The sequence below is a fragment of the Takifugu rubripes genome, chromosome 8 (assembly GCF_901000725.2).
Source record: "Takifugu rubripes chromosome 8, fTakRub1.2, whole genome shotgun sequence".
NCBI lineage: Eukaryota > Metazoa > Chordata > Actinopteri > Tetraodontiformes > Tetraodontidae > Takifugu > Takifugu rubripes.
This window is the reverse complement of record NC_042292.1, coordinates 14,774,292-14,793,606: the sequence shown is the minus strand read 5'-3', so window position 1 is coordinate 14,793,606 and position 19,315 is coordinate 14,774,292. Positions and strand designations below refer to the sequence as shown.

The 19,315-nt window shown below is 41.5% G+C and overlaps 3 protein-coding genes across 6 annotated transcripts; all 3 read right to left on the bottom strand.

The window, feature by feature from the left end:
- Positions 1-2,512: 2,512 nt before the first annotated feature.
- Positions 2,513-7,254, bottom strand: LOC101072596 (E3 ubiquitin-protein ligase TRIM39-like). Of its 2 annotated transcripts, none has more exons than XM_011619073.2 (7): positions 7,119-7,254; positions 5,908-6,482; positions 5,767-5,826; positions 5,410-5,643; positions 4,273-4,420; positions 4,171-4,197; positions 2,513-4,088 (listed from the first exon to the last, which is right to left on the bottom strand). In XM_011619073.2, the coding sequence occupies exons 2-7, from the start codon at positions 6,478-6,480 to the stop codon at positions 3,529-3,531; spliced, it is 1,602 nt and encodes a 533-aa protein (XP_011617375.2). In that variant the 5' UTR covers positions 6,481-6,482; positions 7,119-7,254; the 3' UTR covers positions 2,513-3,528. The 2 variants fall into 2 exon arrangements, with proteins under 2 accessions (XP_011617375.2, XP_003977898.2); XM_003977849.3 differs by having other exon boundaries at positions 5,731-5,826; positions 7,119-7,251.
- A 2,749-nt stretch (positions 7,255-10,003) lies between these two features.
- LOC101072370 (E3 ubiquitin-protein ligase TRIM39-like) lies at positions 10,004-14,348 on the bottom strand. Its single transcript, XM_029840135.1, has 7 exons — positions 14,248-14,348; positions 13,379-13,956; positions 13,215-13,310; positions 12,903-13,136; positions 12,534-12,672; positions 12,420-12,446; positions 10,004-12,346 (listed from the first exon to the last, which is right to left on the bottom strand). Exons 2-7 carry the CDS (start codon positions 13,934-13,936, stop codon positions 11,823-11,825), a joined length of 1,578 nt encoding a protein of 525 aa, XP_029695995.1. The 5' UTR covers positions 13,937-13,956; positions 14,248-14,348; the 3' UTR covers positions 10,004-11,822.
- A 99-nt stretch (positions 14,349-14,447) lies between these two features.
- Positions 14,448-19,270, bottom strand: LOC105418728 (nuclear factor 7, ovary). Of its 3 annotated transcripts, none has more exons than XM_029840131.1 (7): positions 18,966-19,270; positions 17,057-18,043; positions 16,228-16,323; positions 15,921-16,151; positions 15,692-15,839; positions 15,499-15,525; positions 14,448-15,414 (listed from the first exon to the last, which is right to left on the bottom strand). In XM_029840131.1, exons 2-7 carry the CDS (start codon positions 17,981-17,983, stop codon positions 14,861-14,863), a joined length of 1,983 nt encoding a protein of 660 aa, XP_029695991.1. In that variant the 5' UTR covers positions 17,984-18,043; positions 18,966-19,270; the 3' UTR covers positions 14,448-14,860. The 3 variants fall into 3 exon arrangements, with proteins under 3 accessions (XP_029695991.1, XP_029695992.1, XP_011617374.1); XM_029840132.1 differs by having other exon boundaries at positions 17,057-18,026; XM_011619072.2 differs by having other exon boundaries at positions 17,057-17,958.
- Between the last annotated feature and the right edge of the window lie 45 nt (positions 19,271-19,315).

Sequence of the window (19,315 nt, the reverse complement as noted above, 5' to 3'; positions counted from 1 at the left end):
TTTCTGGCCACACACGTGTGGTTCGTGCACAGAATCTATTAATTTTTGAGAATATAACAGAAATCAGTGTCTTATCATCTAAATTATGGGACAGCTTTATAACTTTATCTTCAAGGCTAAAACGGAAGGCTAAAGGGACAACAAACCTACTAGGGGGCGCTACCAACTCAATCGGCGACTTGAGCTGTCGTTGAGAACCGGCTGTTGATTAACAACGTTTAGCTCATAAAAACCCATTAAAGAATCAACTATGGAGACTGTGACAAAACACGCTGACAATGTTCAAGTTATTATTAATGATATGATGACTTAAGGGGGAAAAGTGCACCAAAATTAAAACAAAATAAAACCAACAGGCCCAGATGGATCACTCATCTGCAAAGAACAGAGACCTAATTCTCAGCCCCACTAACCTGACCCAATGAGAAGTGTGATCCCCCTGTAGTTTGTGCTCCTCTTTCTTGAAGGATACCCTACTTTTCCATTCCACAGTCCACATTTACACACTTAAGGGTGAAAACACAAAGCTTTAGTTTCATTTGGGCTAAACCACTTTTGCATTTTGGAGCAAGAAAAACAGAAGCGCAACGGCAGATTCCCAACACATAGGGGTATGAACTTATGGCTACATCAGTGCATGAATGTGTGTTTTATGTGAATATGATGACATATATGTACGAATGTCTGTAAATAGACATTGTTGAGTGACAAGGCAGATCTTTACTATCAGACTCAAGCACACTAAGCACAGTAATTGATCAGACAGATTTGTCATCAAATTGCATCGGATCAAAGTGGCTTCCAACTGATAGATCTCCCTATGAAGTGAGCATTTCCTCTTCCAAAAGTCATCAACTGGTTCTGTCAGAGGATGCCCTCGGAATGCTGGCAATTCCAGATGTGTCTTCCATTGTTCTGAGCACATGGAAACCTCACATTTTAAGCACGTCTTCACTGCATATGTTGGGGCGGCAGCACTAGAGGCACCACCAGTGGCACAGGTGTCCTCTGTGGTTACCCTGGTGCTTGATGCTGTTCCAGAGGGGCAGTACTCACAGGGAACAGCACAGGCATCCTTCTGTACCAGAAATGGTAACTGTATTTCCCTGGGCTTCAAATCCCTGAAAGCCGCTCCTATGCCTTGATGCTGCTGATGGTAGTTTTCAGAAATAGTGGCAAGTTTTTTGGGGTGGTGGCACTACAGCGGTGGCTTGCCCGGCACTCTGGGCAGGTGAGGTCCTCCTGTAGCATCCTGGCCTGCTGCAACTGATTGAATCCATTTCATTAATCACACAGTGAGCTTAAAGAAGAGCATAAAAGAGAAATGCAGAATTAATCAGAAAAGGCCACAATTGGGACTTTGTTGTTTAATCGGATCTTTGGTTGTAGGTCTTGGACACTTCAGTCAAGAGGTGCTGAGCTTTCAACAAATCGCCACCGGGTGGTGAGTTGGACCCACTGGCAGGGGAGGAAGTTGGACAGCTGATTATGAAGGAGGAGCCTGTGACACAAATGGCCTGTGAAATTCAGAAAAAATTGCAACAGAACTTTATTCCTTATGTGACAGTGTGCTTCCTCCTTCCTGCAAGATCCACACCAGGTGTGTATCCTTGTATTGATTGCTAGGTGGTTGGCGGCATTAAATCTGTTTAGTTGTTGGCTGAGTAGCATAAAGGTCTTGTCCTTCTTGGGTTCGACATCATTGTGTGCTGTTGCGGCAGGTTTGGATTAAATTGTAGCAGTTCACACTGCCAATTTTTGTGGAAGTTTCCCATGTCATCAAAACCAGTGACTGCTTGCTGGCTGCAGCAGTGTGTGGCTGACATGTCCGTGCTGGTCATTTCATTACCTCCAGCATGGTTTACCTGCAGCTCACTCCTCCCTCTTTAATCTGTCGGAGGTTGTGCCGGTGCTTCGCGGTTGGTCTGAGCTTGATGGTGCACCACAGTGTCTGGCTCAATGGTGCCATTGCGCTGCAGCACTGCTACAGTCTTGTCTTTTTCTCTTCATTTTGTCGGTTGGCTTGGCTAAGAACTGCTGTCCCCTAGCTACCCATTCCCCCCTCAGCCTTCAGCTACTACAGGCTAGGTTGTATGTATAACTGTACTTTCTCTGATCTAATCAGTTAATTGTTTTGTTTTCATTGTTCGGGTGTGGTTTTTGCTTTTTTTTGTATTTCTATATTTGTTTCTTTTTGTGTGTATTGTGATTATGTTAAGTCAAATTAACTATAACCACTATATATTTGCATTGCATTTTTAAGTTAAATTAATTTTCATTGCATTTTGAGAAGTGACTGTTGCAACAAACACTGGCTGTCACATAACCTCCCTAGTGGAGGTTACAAGGTGTTACAAGATGTCTTTCACTGACCCATTTTCTGCAAAAAAAAAATAAATGTAAATACAGTACTAGACTATTGAATGTAGAGGTTCCAAGTATCACAAAGTAAAAATTCATTTTCTGGCATTTTGTAGGGGAAAATTAACAAGAAAATAAAAACCTAGTTGAATGCAATTTGAAAATTTATTTTATTTTTTACTAAACAAATATACAAATAAATCTAATATACAATTATGTAAAGTCAGAATTTCAACAAGGGTTTCACACAAGTGGGGAAGTGGACAGCGTGGTGTGTCAAAAGAAATAACGAAACAAGACAAATTCAACAAAGGGGTCCGTCTCACAATGCTACAAACAATGGATTTCAAAAAGTACAATGGTGACACCTGCCACTCACCCTGGTGTTTCTTCATGAAGTGTACTATGTGACAGCAAATTTAAAGGGTACCCAATAAATCGCCTAGTCCACAACCCACCAGAAACCTTTAATAAATTTAACTTTCAAAGCAACACAAACACTTAGCAACAGGCAGGACCAGCTTATACACAGGTGACAGTGCCTATCAGCCCCTGAAAACAGAATAAAGAAGGAGACAGGCAAAAAAAACTGGTATAAAGGAACATGTAGATTGGGCAGGAAATATTCTGTACTATACTGAATATGATGCCTCTCCTTTTAGATGAAAAATATAATAATGCACTTCATAATCAATTCACTTTTTGCAATGCAATCACGTTATTATGCAAAGAGACAAATATGCTTCTGGCTAAAACTACAATGTAGACCCCTATTTTGGGCCAGATGCTAACGTGCCAAGCAGCAAGTTTTGCCTCCAAGTATAGATTTGCATACAGAATTGAGAGACATAATGCTACCAAGAGTCTTTGGATGATGATTATTTTTTGCAATAACAAGAGTAGAAAGCCTGCTCCTGGTTTCTTCCTGTAAAGGAGAGTTGTTTTTTTGCCACCATTGCTTGTTAGGAGTCAGACCCTGCCTTCTGTAAAGTGGCTAGAGACAATTCTGATTTCAACAGATGCTGCGTAAATATAATTTGAAATGAATGATGACCCGCATTTTGTTAATGTGTCCTCAAGATTAATAAAGCATAGCGGTGATTAGATCTCATCTGTATTATTTTGATTTGTTAATATCTGCTAACAATAACAATAAACCTGATGATATTATATGCCCTTCTCACTATGTTTCACATTGGAAATAATTAAAGGATCTGCATTTTTATCATTCTGTTTGGCGTGTGGACTGAAGTAAGGGAAGATTTTGCCACCAAAGGAACATTGAGTAAATGAGTAGATGTGCGTCTTAGCCATCACATCGTAGAAAGAAACAAGACCTTCCTCATAATCCACAAACACACCTACTTTCTTTGGTTTTTCCTTTAGAGACAGAAGAAGTGGTGGTGCCGTCAAGGCAGCATATTTTTCACCTTCATAGTGTACAGTGGCCCAGTAGCCATTTTCAGGGTTTAGCACAAGGTGGCCTTTGCGGCTGGCATTACCTCTTGCTACACCGAGATCCCACCCGCTCTTGTTGCTGACCTCCACCTCCCAGTAGGACTTCCCAGAGGTCAAACAATTGACTCCGAGGACACTTCCAAACTGATCAAACCTTTCTAGATCATCATCCTTTTTCCTGTTGTCCTCCCCTCCATCTTTCACCTCCTTCCCCCCTTTGGAAACAATGAGGCATCGATGTGCGGTGACTGGATCAAATTTTACGTCAACTGTTACACAAAAGATACTTGGAATTAGAATTGATCTGGCATAAAACAAAAGTGAGCTGGAACAACTCATAGCTTTGCATACCTGCAAACCTAGACACTCGCTGAAGTTCTGTAAAAAAAAAAGAAAAAAAAAAAAAGATCATGGAACATTTTAAGATTTTGTAAAATTCTGATACAATCTTACCTGTGGCTGCCAGCTTATCCAGTTCCTTTTGAATTTCCTCCAAAAGGGTTGTTGTGAGTTTTCTCATGGTGCCAAATGACAACGAAGTGTCAAGCTCTGTCTCACAGCAGTCTTTAAAGTCCACCATGTCATTAACTGATGGGTAACTCTGAAATGAGCAAGAAAACCACTGAAATCATCACGCTTCTTAAAGCGAGAACCAACTATGGGAACTTTAAAGCTCCTTAGATTGCTTTTGGGGCTGTGTGAACTATGCACCTGCCTCACATTTCATTACACTGAAATTATTCTTCAAGTTTGCAATAAACAGAGTGCACCACGTGTACTACAGCAGCATATTTTCTCTTAGTAGATCCTTTTTTTTTATCTCCACCCAGAAACTGTTTGGTTAAAGTAGAAATTAGGGAAGAGTCCGTTCTTTAACTACACTTATTAAACTCATTGGGAACCAGACACAGTCGTGGTGGTACCGGTGGGAGAGGCAGACATACGCTTGCACAGGTCCTGCAAGTACAATACAGTCTGTGGCTATCACACCTTCAATTCAAGACTGAATGCAAGTAAGGATGACAGTGAGGGACCTAACGAGGATCTTCTTAATGACAACCTGGGAAGCCTGGAGGGTAAAGTGGGACACAGTGGACAGTGGCCTGCTGTAAAGAGATGCAATGTCTCACAGCAGCTGTCAGAGGTAACGTATAACAGTGATGTGGTGTTAATTTCCCTATAATCCATTCATTTTTCCACTCTCTCCTCCGTTTTCTCACCCAGAAAATGTTTAGAGGCGTTGCTGCTTTTGGATTGGAGACTACACCCAAAAGTGCCGCAGTGTGGCATTCTGACTCGCCACAGATAAAGTCTCAAGAGCGAATAGAGACGTCAAAGAATAATCTGATGTCATTGGATGTATTTTTCCAATATACGATTAGGTATCATGGCACCCTCCAATAGGAAACAGTAAAACTAAAAGTAGGTATTCTCAACCAGGTATTCTCAACCAGGACACTATTACACTGCTTTTAAAATCCATTCATGAATTGTGCCCCAAACAAAATCTAATAAGGCATAAATGTCTACCTAGACATGGTTCCTTTTATTAGACTGTAAAGGCTCCGTTACTACAAAGATTCCTCCCACCTGCAAGAAAAAGATGTGATCCTCAAGTGCAGAAAAGTCATTCAGCTCTGAGATGGTCTTCTCAAGCCTGCTGATCTCTGCTTGTAGACCATCCGTTAGGCCTTTTGCTTCTCTCTCAACATTCTGTCTCCTCTCCTTCAAGGGTTGGAAGACGTTGCTCTGGGCAACCAGCACAAGGCCAATCACAGCTTTGAACACAGACTTGATGTCTGACCATTCGTTCTCTATCTGGTCCTGAAAATGGAGAGAGAAGCCACCATGGAACAATGAGACTCCTCATGAATGGTCATTTAAGCAACCTTTGACACCTGTGCAGCTTACTGTACAGTTCTTTAGAGACGCATTTATCTCCTCCACCTGTTTTTGTCGTTTCAGAACTTTTTGTTGCAACTCCATCTTTATTATGTCGATCTGAGCCTGTCATCATAAAAAAAAAAAAACAAGATTCCAGTTGCAGATCATCAAAGTTTCAAATGAAATGTGCACAGCAGGGCTCACCTTCTTCTCGTTCGACTTCTTCTCAGTGGATATGAACTCTTCCTGGTGTCCCTCCATGCAGCAGACGCAGATGCACTGCTCCCCCTTCTTGCTGTAAAGCTCCAGGGGGCGCCCATGCTTCAGACAGGCCCTCTTGTCCAGATTTTTCACAGGCTCGACCAATTTGTGGCTTTTCAGCCGCGAGATCGAAGAATGGTTCTTCAAGTGGGTCGAACAGTATGAAACAAGGCACACTAGGCAGGACTTCTCTGCCCTCAGCTTTTGCTCCATGCAAATGTCACAGGCCACTTCGCCGGTCGCTCCAGTGTACATGTTGTCATCACTGCTCGCCGGCTTCGCCATCTGCTGGACGAGGGTGTTTATGATGATGTTCACCCCTGGGGTCTTGTGCTGCGGTTGCTTGCAGAGAGGGCACACCCTGTCATTATATTTAAAGTTGCAGCGCAAACACTGCTTGCAGAAGGTGTGTCCGCAGCCTGTGGTGACAGGGTTCTGAAATACACCCATGCAGATGGAACATATCAGATGCTTCTCCAATGAGGACGTCTCTCTGGTTTTCGGGACAGAGGCCATGTCTATTAAATGAAAACATCACAAAGTTACTGTGGTTGGTGCGTAGGAGTCAACACATTGGAGCTGAACATCCTTGAGCTTTCTAGAACCTCTTGTTTGGTTGATCCTCTGGACATGACCCAGAGGGTGGATGTGCACCCTGTCAACTCATTTCTCAACTCAACACAATTTCAGCATCAGCTAATCCAAATGCTATGCAGCCTTGAGATGCTTCCACAGCTGATTTCTTCCAGTTGTGGAAGTTTCCTTCTGCCAGCACTTGTCATGAAGAACTGCACTATTTACGCTTGCAGACTTATTTGTTTGAAACCAAAGGTAGATGTACAGACAACCACTATTTTGATTTGAGAAGGGTGTCTGCCCAACTCTTTCTGTGGAAGGTCCTAATTTGCCCTCTCTCTCTGCTGAGAACTCCCTGGATCACCTCCAGGCATCAACGTCAACAGAGGTTTAAAACAACGGCTTCTCCCCTGCTTTGTTATTATTAGCAAAGTTTCTGTCAGATATGTGAAATGGCTAAAAGAGATCAAGTTACTTTTGACTCTGACACAAATTCTGATTAAATACTCTGGAGATAAATAGGAATAACTGCAACAGCTGTTGAAGAAATCAGGATAAAGAAAAGCAGAGTTTATTACCTGAGGTGCAGTCTGATACCACCTTGGAGAAGCGCCTGTATGGTTTCTGTCTCTCTTTCCTCTGAATAAATATAAATACTCCCCTTTCAGAGTCCCCTCAGTCCAGTTTCATTTCTGGCAAAACAGAATCCAACCCTCAGAAAACAGATCACTTCCTGTTTTGAAAAAGGCAGCATTTAATTGGATCATGGGTCTGTGAAGTTCAAACCAATCCTGCCCGTCCACTTTGAAAAAAAGAATATTGGCCTTAGGAGTGTTTGATGCAATATAAATAACACGCCACGCCCTTTATTATAGCTTTGCAGTTCTACCTGTTGCTAATAAACACAATGAGCAAATGCTAACTTTAGAGTACATCAAAAAAGACAGCAGGTCGGAGCGCGTGTGCGCACTCACGCACACACCTGTAACAACACATGCAGTGTAGACTCACTCTGCCATCGTTGCGCCACCACTGGCCATCAGAGACCAGGAAAACAAAACTGACCTTCAATAAACCACGTGGGACGCGTTCATGCGCTCACCACTGATGCGCAGCACAGGACTGAAGTGCAAAGGAAGGAATTTTTGTATAATTTTGTGAGTCGCAACAGCGGAACATGAACATGATGCCACACGCACATTTACAGTTTGCTTTCAAGTAACCCCATCCACCCAGTGGAAATTCACATTCACGGTGTAGTATTGCAACATTTTCATTACTTTAACTGAGTTTTTTAATTTGTTTTTCAGTTTTGAGACAACGGGGGTCCTCAGGAGGTTGTCCTCAGTCTGCATCAGCTTCTCCCCTCCAGCCCGTGTACTTCCTCTTCCAGCCGCCTTTTCTGCTCCTCGTTTTTGTGCTTTTCAATATGATCCAGCCTCTCTTGGATGGCTTGTAGAAGCTTTGTCTTCTTCCTTTTTAGACTGATCTGAAGTGTTGATCTACAAGTTTAAAACTTTTCAAAATGTAGTGCAGTGCTACTACATTAAAGATTTAACATTCAGTTTCCATATTCTATAATCGCGGAAACACATGAAACATGTGGGGGAACCCTTTCGAATTCTATGAAATAAAAAGTGAAAGTACTTTTCATCTGTTTTCCCACCACTAGGTGGCTCCATATCTCGTGCACTGGGCCTTTAAATCATGTTATTGCTGAAATGTTTGTGAAACATTACCCTCTTCTTTGCAGCCTCTTTTGTTGGTGTTAGAATTTTTACACCTGTGTTACAAATAAACTTAGTTTAATGCTAGTGGACACACCCCACAATCACAACTGCAAAACATCCAGTGTTTATTTTTCAACTGCAGTTGTTATCAAAACACTCCCTAATCATTTTTTACAACATGGAGGTTATAGTTTTCATGCAATTGTTTGATGTAACATGAAGAACAATTTTAATATCAGACAATATGATGATCCAGCATTTCCTTTAAAACTAGCAGTAAAATGATAAATGCTAATTCTCAGTCCTCAGGAGCATTGCTGTTCCCAATAGAGATAAAAATCCAAGTATTGCTGTGATCCCGATGTTATACTAAAATGTAATATCCTTCACGACCAAAAACGCTGTCAACAGTTGGCAACAAGGCTAACTGGGGGAGCTAATGGGAGGTAAATCCATCATCTGTGATGCTTTAAAGTTACAACATGCTTCTAGCATATAAAAATAAAAATCTTTAACGTGCCAATGCTAAAATATAGGAAAACACACATTTTTTTCAACTTGTATTCTGTTTATTTACTTTCCATCTACATCAGGCATTGCATTATGATCCATATTTTTCTACTTAAGGATAAGAAAGTCACTCGATTTATCAACTTAAATTAACTGATTGATTGAAATTTTCTAAAAAGCAGTTTTGATTATAATATTATATAGTTCTACATCAAACAAAAGCTACAGGAGTTAGGAAAGATCAAGAATCAGACTGAAAAATCTTTAGATTTTACTCTAGCTGTTAAACCTTATATAATGGAAATGATAATAAGGAGCATGTTTTCCTACAAGAAATGGGTCTAATCAATCATAGAATTTGATGCATACAGTCCAAAAGAACCCTAACTGTGAATGTCTGTGGAGATTCTCAATCATCCAGGTCCGATACCTAGCTGTTACTGCAGTACAGTGATACTTAATTCCCAATACACAGTCTTGAAAACTACAGGTAACCACATTAAGTGACCAATTGTGACAAATGCTACAGTAAGAATAAAATAACTGCATGCTGGTTTGCTAGCTGCTTCTTAGACTGAAAGTCTTTGTGATCTAGCCGCTTAAAACTTTATTATTAGCAGTCTAATAAAGTTTAAAGATCAGCTCGTAGTTTATCATTTTCATTCAAACAAGAATTGAATCAAATAAGGATATAACATGAATAAAATTCAAACACGATTTGCCTTTTTTGCAGTGTCTCCCTGGGAACTAACAGTGTGAGGCTATGCCATTTGTATCTCCTTTACATCTATACACACCTGTCCATAGCAACCAGGCCAACCTCCTTGACAGAGTCATAAACACCTGATAACAGAGGCAGTAAAGTTGCTTCAAAAGCTGAAAACTGTCATAGAGTTACAATGAGGACACAAACGTTTACGACTGTAGATTTTGTGTCCTTACAAGGCATTTTACTTCTTGGTCTACAACACTGGCAGCATTTGAAATCTCTACCTATGACCTGCTTTGTCATTAATGTCATTTATATACAGTGGTATGAGAAAGTTTGGGCACCCCCTCTGAGGTTGTGTAATAATGGACTCTGACTTCTCACAAAATTATCTTGGTGGCATGTCCTTCATTTGCCCATAAGAGCCAAGTGGTAGCTTGATTTCCAAACACAGATTTTAAGTATTCAGAGTATGCAGGCTGTGCAAAAATGTGGGAACCCTTGTCATTTTGTTGCTTTGATGGCCTGTAACTAATCATCACAAGATAATTGGACACACAAAGTTGGTTTGGTGAGCTCATTAAGCCTTGAACTTAATTGACTGGTGCATCCAACAAAAGGTATTTAAGGTGGCCAAATGCCAGTTCTCATTCTGTTTGACTCTCCTCTGAAGAGCTGCAACATGGGATCCTCAAAACAACTTTCTGATGAACTCAAAACCAAGATTATCCAGCATTACGGTTTAGGGGAAGGTTACAAAAAGCTGTCCAAAAGATTTCAGCTGTCAGTTTCCACTGTCAGGAACATTGTGAGGAAATGGAAGGCCACAGGCACAGTTCTTGTTAAGCCCAGAAGTGGTAGGCCAAGAAAAATTTCAGAGAGGCAAAGATGAAGGATGGTCAGAATGGTTAAAAACAACCCACAGACCACCTCCAAAGACTTGCAAGGATATCTTGCTGGAGACAGTGTCGCTGTGCATCGGTCAACAATACAGAGCAATTTGCATAAGGAAAGGCTGTACGAAAGAGTGATGGGGAAGAAGCCTTTTCTTCACAGTCGTCACAAACTGAGTCGCCTGAGGTATGCGAAAGAACATTTGGACAAGCCAATATCATTTTGGAATAAGATACTCTGGACTGATTGAAAAAAAATTGAATTGTTTGGTCACAACAAGAGGCGATATGCATGGCGACAAAAGAACACAGAATTCGAAGAAAAACACCTGCTTCCCACAGTAAAATTTGGTGGAGGTTCCATCATGCGGTGGAGCTGTGTGGCCAGTGCTGGTACTGGGAATCTTGTAAAAATTGAGGGTCGCATGGATTCCACTCAGTATCAGCAGATTCTTGAGAATAATGTTCAAGAGTCTGTCACAAAGTTGAAGTTGCGCCGGGGATGGGTGTTTCAACAAGACAACGACCCCAAACATTGCTCAAAATCTACCCGAGCATTCATGCAGAGGAACAAGTACAATGTTTTGGAATGGCCATCCCAGTCCCCAGATTTGAATATCATCGAGAATCTGTGGGATGACTTGAAGCGGGCTGTCCATGCTCGGAATCCTTCAAACATCACTGAATTGCAGAGGTTTTGACAGGTGGAATGAGCCAAAATACCATCATCCAGGATCCAGACACTCATACAGGCTGTTATTTTTGCAAAAGGAGGCTCTACTAAATACTAATATGATTTTTCTATTAAGGTGCCCAAATTTATGCACAGGCCTTTTTTTGTTTTGGGGCATATTGCACATTTTCTGTTAACCCAATAAACCTCATTTTACTGCTGAAATATGATTGTGTTTCCTTGATTTGGGGCACTCTCACTCTAGGGTCCATTGCAGTGCACTGTTGGAAGAGGTGTGCTTGAACATGGTACACACGAGCACAGTTACGCACGCAACATGCAGAATGTGGTCAAATCTGGATGTTTGCGAGGGTGGACTGTTCTGAAGATTGAAGAAAAAATAAAAACAAAGTCCTTCAACAGGTTTTCCTGCTGCTCCAACCAGAGATAAACACTAGTTCTAATAATGGCTTTTTTGCTATGCATTTGTTGTCTCTTAAGGGGTTGACGGGGAGCGGTTGGGGGGACATTTGTGCTAAAGACACGGTACTAAGAATGTGGACCTGGTGGAAGTGCACCCTCATTTTAGAAATTCATCTTAAATGTTTCCAGAAATCAAATGTCTGACATCCAAATACTCCAGGTTGCTGCATGTAAACATACCAATCAGAAGAGGTCAAACATTGCATTAACAGAACAGGTAAAAATAACCCTCTAATAACCCATTTTTTTTATAAATGTTCCCAAAAAAAAACCTTTACTTTGCTTCAGGATGTAATCAGAAGAGGTTTGGGTTTCTTTGCCCAGCTGGAAATATAGAAGTACGGGAAGACTTTCTCTGAGAAAGTCTCCCCTGTGAAAGAGAAAATGTGCACATTTCTGTCTATGTCGTAGAAGGACAGTCGGCCTTCATTATAGTCCAGATACACTCCCACATGCGTTGGTCTTGGAGACAGATGAAGGGCCAGCCAGGAAGTGCAGTTAACTTTATAATCAGCACCCCTCTTCCCAATGGCGAAACACCCATTTTCCTTTGTCAGGGTAGTCTGCTGTCTTCTGGAGACCGTTTCCCTAGCAACACCCACATCCCAGTCCGTTTTCAGCCCCACCTGCACTTCCCAGTAGTGGCGTCCAGAGGTGAAACCCACAGATCCTAAAATCCTGGGAAGGGTGAAACGCTCAGGGTCTTTAACTAAGGGAGGACTGGCATCTCTGAGGTATTTCAATCGTTTCCCATGTTCAGTCACCACAAGGCAATGACTGGCGGTTTCTGGGTCAAAAGTGATGGACTCTGAGAGAAAAGGTTTTGTTACATGAACTACAAAGACACCAGACGCCAAATAATCACCTGCACTCATACTAACCTGTGTACTGTCTTATCCTGGTCAGTTCTATAGAAACAAAGAGATGGCAGCATGTTTGTGAGAAATGAAGACATTTTTTCACCAGTTAAAATGTCCCAAAAAAAATATGTCCACCTTTTTTCGTCAGAGTTCTCAGTTCTGCATCAAATGTACACACAAGATGAGTCAAGGCTCTCCTCACAGTCTGAACGCACAGGTCTGAGTAAAGCACCAACCTTGACCAGTTTTTTGTGACAGATGTGGTGTTCAGGATCTGTAAACATTAAATTATTTCCCAAACCACTGATATCTACCAACTAAATTAGCCCTGAGAAATATAATTGTGATTATGTCAGTAGGGACATCAACTAATTCCACTAAATGACAATTTTTTGACATCAAAACAATATAAGAATATAAAACTAGGGTCATCTTACTCCCTCTGAAGCTAACAATAAGATCAACAATAAGATGCTAATGGAAACAAGGTGAAAAATAAAATACCTGTAAAAGCTGAAGAGGGTCCTCACTTTGGGTAAGGTCCTCCAGCTCTGAGAGCTTCCTCTCTAGCTGCTCGATTTCATTGCGCAGCTCTTCAATCATGGCTTTGTCTTTATCGCAGGCTTTTCTGAGTTTCAGTTTGATGTTCTGTTTTAGTTTCTCTTGCGTATCCATCACGTGGCTCATCAGAGTTTTGAAGACGGCCTCACTCTCGTCAATCTCGATTAGAATCTTCTCCTGAAAACAACAAAAAAATTTTTAAATTAATGCTCAGATTGAAACAGGTTTTAACACATTTTGCATGCAGTTACCTACTTTGCTGAGTTCTGAATGTCGTTTAAATTCCTGAATCTTTTCATTCCTGTCATCAATCATCTTTTTGACTTTTGCTTTCCTGAACTCTATAGTTTCCTTTGGTACAAAAAAAAAAATTGTTGAGCACTCTTTAAACTGGACTAACTTGGAAAATATATTCTTACTTTCTGCAGAGCCCATTCTTCCTCTACAAGCACTGTCTCGTGGTGTTTGTGGTCAGTCTCACTGCACAGAAGACAGATGCACACTTTGTCCTCTCTGCAATAGAGCTCCAGGAGACGGTGATGTTTCAAACAGGTCCTGTCCTCCATGTCCTGGACCGGCTCGCTCAGCTTATGCCTCATTAGAGACGGAACTCTTAGGTGAGGCTCCAGGTGGGCTTCACAAAATGATGTCAGACATGTGAGGCAAGACTTCAAGGCTATGAGCTTCGTCTCCACGCAAACATCACAAGTTATTTCCCCAGGACCACTGCCACCCGAAGTCGAGATAACCTTCCTTTTCTTTAACTGGATTGGAGTCTCTGTGGTCACATCTGAGGAGATCTCAGGCCTCACATGGAATCTTTTATTACACACAGGGCAGTGACATAAATCACTCCTGCTCCAGTGCTCGCTCAGACAGGCCTTGCAGAAACTGTGACCGCAGGGTGTGGCGACAGGTTCAGTGAAGACGTTCGCACAGATCGAACAATTGGCACCATCCCCCAAAAATGATGACATGATGGAATCTGTAATAGAGACTTAATATGACTATTACACCACTCATTAACAGCATGTTTTGAAATTCTTGAACTCAAAAGGAATTTATTTTGGGACTATTTGTATTGCAAAACCTGAACTGCGTAATGCTATATTTGAACATGAACTGTAGTTGAAATATCTAGTTTGCTAAAATATCTTTAGCATTGCTTGCCTGAAAGCTTTTTTCTTGATAAGGAATAGCAACAGAAGCTGGATGGAGCCGTAACATTCTTACATTTAAAAGCACAAACAAAAGGCTAACAACTAAACAGTTTGGAAAATAGACTCACCTCAGCTACATCTGTAAACACAAACTCTTTGATAGTTTGTTCAGAGAGGCAGGCAGTGCCTCATTCTTCAGTAGGAGTGGTCAGAAGAATCTCTCAGTGTGAAATGAAACTGAAGTATTTTTTCCAAACAGGATGAAGTCAGATGTCAACACACTTGTAAAGGTAGGCTGATAATTTAAAAACTCACCACACAGTCAAACTCTAGATTTGTAAACTTTATTTAAACTTTTCAGTTGAAATTCCTTCAAAGAAATGATCATCACCACCACCATCATAGAGACAGAGAGCTAGTCTACCTCCTTCAGTGGCTAAATACATCTAGAGTCTTCTGTGTAAGAAAAGGAACACATCAATTCATTTTCAACCCCTAAAATGAGCTAAAAGAAAGTGTTCATTGTTTTTTAATGCTAAGCTAAGCAATTTGTGGCTCTTCTTGGACGCTATAGAAAACTACTATAGAAAAATAAAACTCACAAATCCATATTATAAATTTCATTTACTGACTAAGTGTGCAAACCCAAAACATAATGTTCAGCTACAGGAATTTGTCAATAAAACAACAATAATACATAATTGTCATGGTTCATTGCTAATTTTAGCATCTATCCTCATATTAGCTTTGCTTTATCAGACCTTTTTCGGTAACTGGACATATTGCGATGGTGTCGGAGGTTTTGTCAGAGCAGTACAGGTAAAAAAATGGTAAAACCTTCTCCGTGAACGTGTCTTTCAAAGTATATATATGGGTCCGAGCCCTTACATCATAAAAGGACACCTGCCCTTCCTCATAGTCCAGGTATATACCTACTCGTTTAGGTTTAGGTTCAAGGGCGAGCAGCGTTGGGGGTGAAGTCGATACACGGTATCCTTGACCCTTCTTCATTGCCAAAGCCCAGTAGCCCTGGGTGGTGCTGACAGAGATCCTGCCCTTTCTGTTGATAGAAGACCTGGCCACACCCAGGTACCAGTCATCTTTGTCCCCCACCTGGACCTCCCAGTAATGTCTCCCAGAGGTGAAGCCCTCACGGGCAAGGACAATTACCACTGTGTCAAAGCGGTCGGGGTGGTCTGGGAGGTCTTGCCATGCCCCCAGATGCCTCACCTGACGTCTGTCCTGTGAGAGCTGTAGCCAAGGGTTGGCTGAGTCAGGGTCCAAAGTAACATCCACTGCAAGAAGACAGGACATACCAAAATACTGGTTTATTTGCAGACTGTTAAGATGATACTTAATCAAATATCATAACAGGTTACCTGAATATTCTAGAATCTTTTTGATCTCTGGAGGGAAAACAACAAATGACTCAGGTCATGTGATTTTACTTTGTTCTGGGATGATTAAAGATCATCATTCTCCCCATCCATTTATCATCCACTCTGGTCACCAGCCAGAAAGCCAGAATTAGAACATAATACAGGTAAATTCTGATGATAAAATAAATCTCACCACTTTCAGCTAATTTGTCAATCATTTCTTGTAGCGTTGTCTTGAGTTTGGTTACAGATTTCCTGATCATACCAATGCAGATGTCTGGGGAGACGCTAGTTTCAGACCAGTCCTTGACTGATGGAGAGCCACTAAGAGCTGGAAAGTTCTACAGAGAGAGCAAACACAATTTTACTTAACCACACAGTTTAAACAAAAAACAAATGAAGAGCTCCCCAACTGTTCTCACTTTTAAGAAGTGAATGTGGTCAGTGCGAGCCATGTTCTCCAGGTCCTTTTTCCTCCTCGTGAGGCCAGCTATTTCCTCTTCCAGCTCTGTAATAAAGCCTGCAGCCCACCGCTCTGTCTGTCTCTGCTTCTCTTCTATAGACACCACCAGTTCAGCCTGAGTCCTCTGAATGGATCGCACCAGTTCTGAGAAGACCTGCATGCTCTCCTCGATTTCCCTTTGTGCACTGGCCTAAACATAAAGAAGAGAATATTAGCAAGATATCTACCACTCCAGTTATTCTAACATTAGTAACCCATTTACTCACCTTGTTGAGTTCCACAGAGTGTTTGATTTCTTCCATTTTTTTTTCTCTGTCCTGGATCATCTGCTGAACATCTATTTCTGTTCTCTTCAGCTGTGCCTGCAGAAGGTGATTTCATTTCTGATGACGGCTAAAACTTCACCTTTATAGCCACACATGTTTTTCCAGCTGTTCGCAGCAAAGAAAAATCTGCTAGAACTGCCCTGTATAAGCTCAACATCAACCTTAAAATTATAATGTACAAGTTGTTTTTTTGTAGAACTGTGAGAATGTCCTTTTGATTGGTCAGAATTTTGGGGTGGGCTTAGTTAAAGTAGAAAAGTGGAAATGTCTTTTCTTTTTGCAGCAGCTGATAATTTTGTTAACAGCTGGCTGAGGCAGCACAGAAGTGTTGGGGAAATGTATAAAAATTTGTGAAAAAATGTAGCTAGAATATTGTGCACAGTGGAGAGCGCAATCTCTTGATGTGTGAAATGGGTCTAGCGCAGGAGTTCAGCACATTTACTTTGTTCTTGACACCTCAAGAAAACAAACAGATTTCTTTGTTGTTGAAGAATATTTTATTGCCTTTGTTCTTAAAACTGTCTTTAGACTGCTACCAAGATTAACTTGACTAATCATGATTCATAAATGAGGGATTTTGACTCTAGAGGCCAAAGAGTTAGGAGTTAGCGAGTTTGTTTTCTCACACTTATGTACAAGAGTTGTACAAGTTCTTTTGCCAACAATTAATAAGATGAATAAATAGGTTTGATTAGGTCATAATTAAACAACAGAACTTTTATCGAGTAACAAAGGTCAGACTGGTACAGACATGCAGTCCACATCTCACCTTTTTCTCTGTCCACTCTCTCTCCACAGGGATGGTGTAGTGTGCCCTGTGGTCTGTCTCTGTGCAAAGAACGCACACACATGTCTGATCCTTCTTGCAGAACAATTCCAGAAGCCTTTCGTGCTTTGGACACATCCTGTCTGCCATGTTTGCAACAGGCTCAATCAGCTTGTGCTTTGTGAACCTGGTGGAATGGGACTTGAGGTGCTCATCGCAGTAGGACGTCAGACACACCAGGCAAGACTTGACGGCTAACGGCCTGCCCTCCCCCAGGCATATATCACAGAGTACCTCCTCCCAGGAAGAAGTTAGCAAGGAAGAGGAGGGAAATGAAGGCAAGGTCAAAGGAGAAACAGGGGTCTGAGGTGAGGGCGGGGCTGATGTGTGAGTTGGTGATGGTCCAGGAGCTTTGGCTTGGGGCGATTGTGAAGGAGAGGTTTTCCTTGCTGAAAGTCGGGGAGGGATTGCCTGTGGTGGCTTTTTTTCTACAGATGTTTCTCTCTTTGTTGTTTCCTCCTCTTGCTTCTGCTTCAACTCATCTACCACCTGTTGCATCTGATCTTTCTCCAAAAGCAACTCCTCATCCTCCCTTTTACTGCTTTCCATTGTCCACCTCTTTTCTTTCCCTTCCTCGCCCTCTGCCCTTTCTACACTTCTCACTCTGATCTCCTTGAACTGCTCTGCGATCTCCCTCAAGACAGTATTGACACTAATATCCGGTCGTTTGTAGAATGACTTTTTACACATAGGACACTGGTACAGTGGGCTTGTTTTCCAGTATCCTATGATGCAACTCTGGCAGAAGTTGTGTCCACAGGGGATAGAAACAGGATTGGTGAAGACGTCCAGACAGATGGAGCAGTGCACCTGCTCTTCAGAGAGGTTCCCAGTGGTGGCCATTCCTACACGGCGGAGAGGCAGGGTCATTGTCAACGCAAGTATTCAGCCTCTGAACTGGACACCCAACCTGCTGTGATATTGAGGTCACTATGGTTAGAGAGACTCAAATTAGCAACTTAAAAAAATAAAAACCAAAATAATAAATGAGCTCTCAAGTGTCTTGTGGGAGTGTTGTTGCTTAAGCAAGAAGGTTTTATGTATAATTTCTAGATCAGGGCTTCCTCTTGTGAATTTTGTATGTTCTCTATGCATACTAGGTTCAAATCATGTCCTTAGGGAATGGTATCTCATTACCTCTGGCTGCAAATGTGTAGAAAAGGCTGGGTGCACATTTTTTTAGTGGCCAGGACATATTGGCAAAGTCATCACCAACGGATTACGTGGAACTCTTTCAGTCCTACCCCAACCCTGTTTTTGTTCTCTTGATTTTGTTACTGGAGCTTGACCTCCTTTGTCAGGGTCCAAATTTAGGTTTAAAATAGTCTATGGTGGTGCTCAGTGTAGGTTCTAACATGAGACGGCAGACACAACTATTCAAGAATCACTAATATTAAAAGGTCACCTACTGATTTGTGGATCACAAGCTGAAGATTCACTTTTACTTGAGAGTTTCAAAGTATGGTTGTATGTGCTACATAATAATTTATGGATGTTTTTCACCATTTGTCGCTATGGATTGTAGAAACAATGTACAAGCCCTCAGCAGGGACAGCTTATTTTAGCCGTATGCAATCACATGCTTGAACAATGACTTTAGTCTTTAAATCCTGGCAGAGTGCCTGTGGAGGTATTAAGGTCTTTCCAAAATTACTGGTCAAACTGGTGATTTGTCTTGCAGTGCTTCCTTTCTATTCATATCCGCCTCAACGATAAAACACAAAGAAATGCTGAACTTCATTGTTTCCCCCCAACACTCCTTGATGACATTTGCTGGTCCAATGAAAAGCAGATGAAGCTCTAGATGAAAGCAGAAAAAGAAGCGATAAAAATGTAGATATTGGAAACTCACCCGAGAGCAGCTGCCTCAAGACTCTGCTGCACTCTGACACATGAGATGGGCTGTAAGCACTGCCACCCCTAACTCTCCAAAATATGTCGCCCCACCACTCTGCCTGTCTATTTTTACATTCAGATACAAATTTATACTCCTCTGTTGGCCCTCAAAGCTCCAGGAGGAATGGCTCTAACCCTCTAGAGGACGGCATCATTGGTTGAAAACAGGACAAAACACACAAGCTAAATAACATTAACATGGCTAGAACATTAAAGATGCATGTCATTTCCCCCATTTAAACAAGTCAGTTTAGAAGGAAGACAAATGGCAGTAATCTAATTAATCTAAGTTGGATTAATGCTTGG

Bases quoted from the DNA above. Each gene is read 5' to 3' on its own strand.
- LOC105418728 (XM_029840131.1), bottom strand. From the start codon at position 17,983: ATGACCCTGCCTCTCCGCCGTGTAGGAATGGCCACCACTGGGAACCTC. The intron at 16,152-16,227 runs GTGAGTAAATGG...CTTTATGTTTAG, and splicing joins ACTCTGTGGAACTCAACAAG to GCCAGTGCACAAAGGGAAAT. The intron at 15,415-15,498 runs GTAACCTGTTAT...GTCTTCTTGCAG, and splicing joins AAAGATTCTAGAATATTCAG to TGGATGTTACTTTGGACCCT.
- LOC101072596 (XM_003977849.3), bottom strand. From the start codon at position 6,480: ATGGCCTCTGTCCCGAAAACCAGAGAGACGTCCTCATTGGAGAAGCAT. The intron at 5,644-5,730 runs GTAAGCTGCACA...CTCCATTTTCAG, and splicing joins CGTCTCTAAAGAACTGTACA to GACCAGATAGAGAACGAATG. The intron at 4,089-4,170 runs GTATGCAAAGCT...TTTGTGTAACAG, and splicing joins GCGAGTGTCTAGGTTTGCAG to TTGACGTAAAATTTGATCCA.
- LOC101072370 (XM_029840135.1), bottom strand. From the start codon at position 13,936: ATGTCATCATTTTTGGGGGATGGTGCCAATTGTTCGATCTGTGCGAAC. The intron at 13,137-13,214 runs GTAGGTAACTGC...TGTTGTTTTCAG, and splicing joins GACATTCAGAACTCAGCAAA to GAGAAGATTCTAATCGAGAT. The intron at 12,673-12,902 runs GTATTTTATTTT...TAATGTTTACAG, and splicing joins ACCCTCTTCAGCTTTTACAG to ATCCTGAACACCACATCTGT.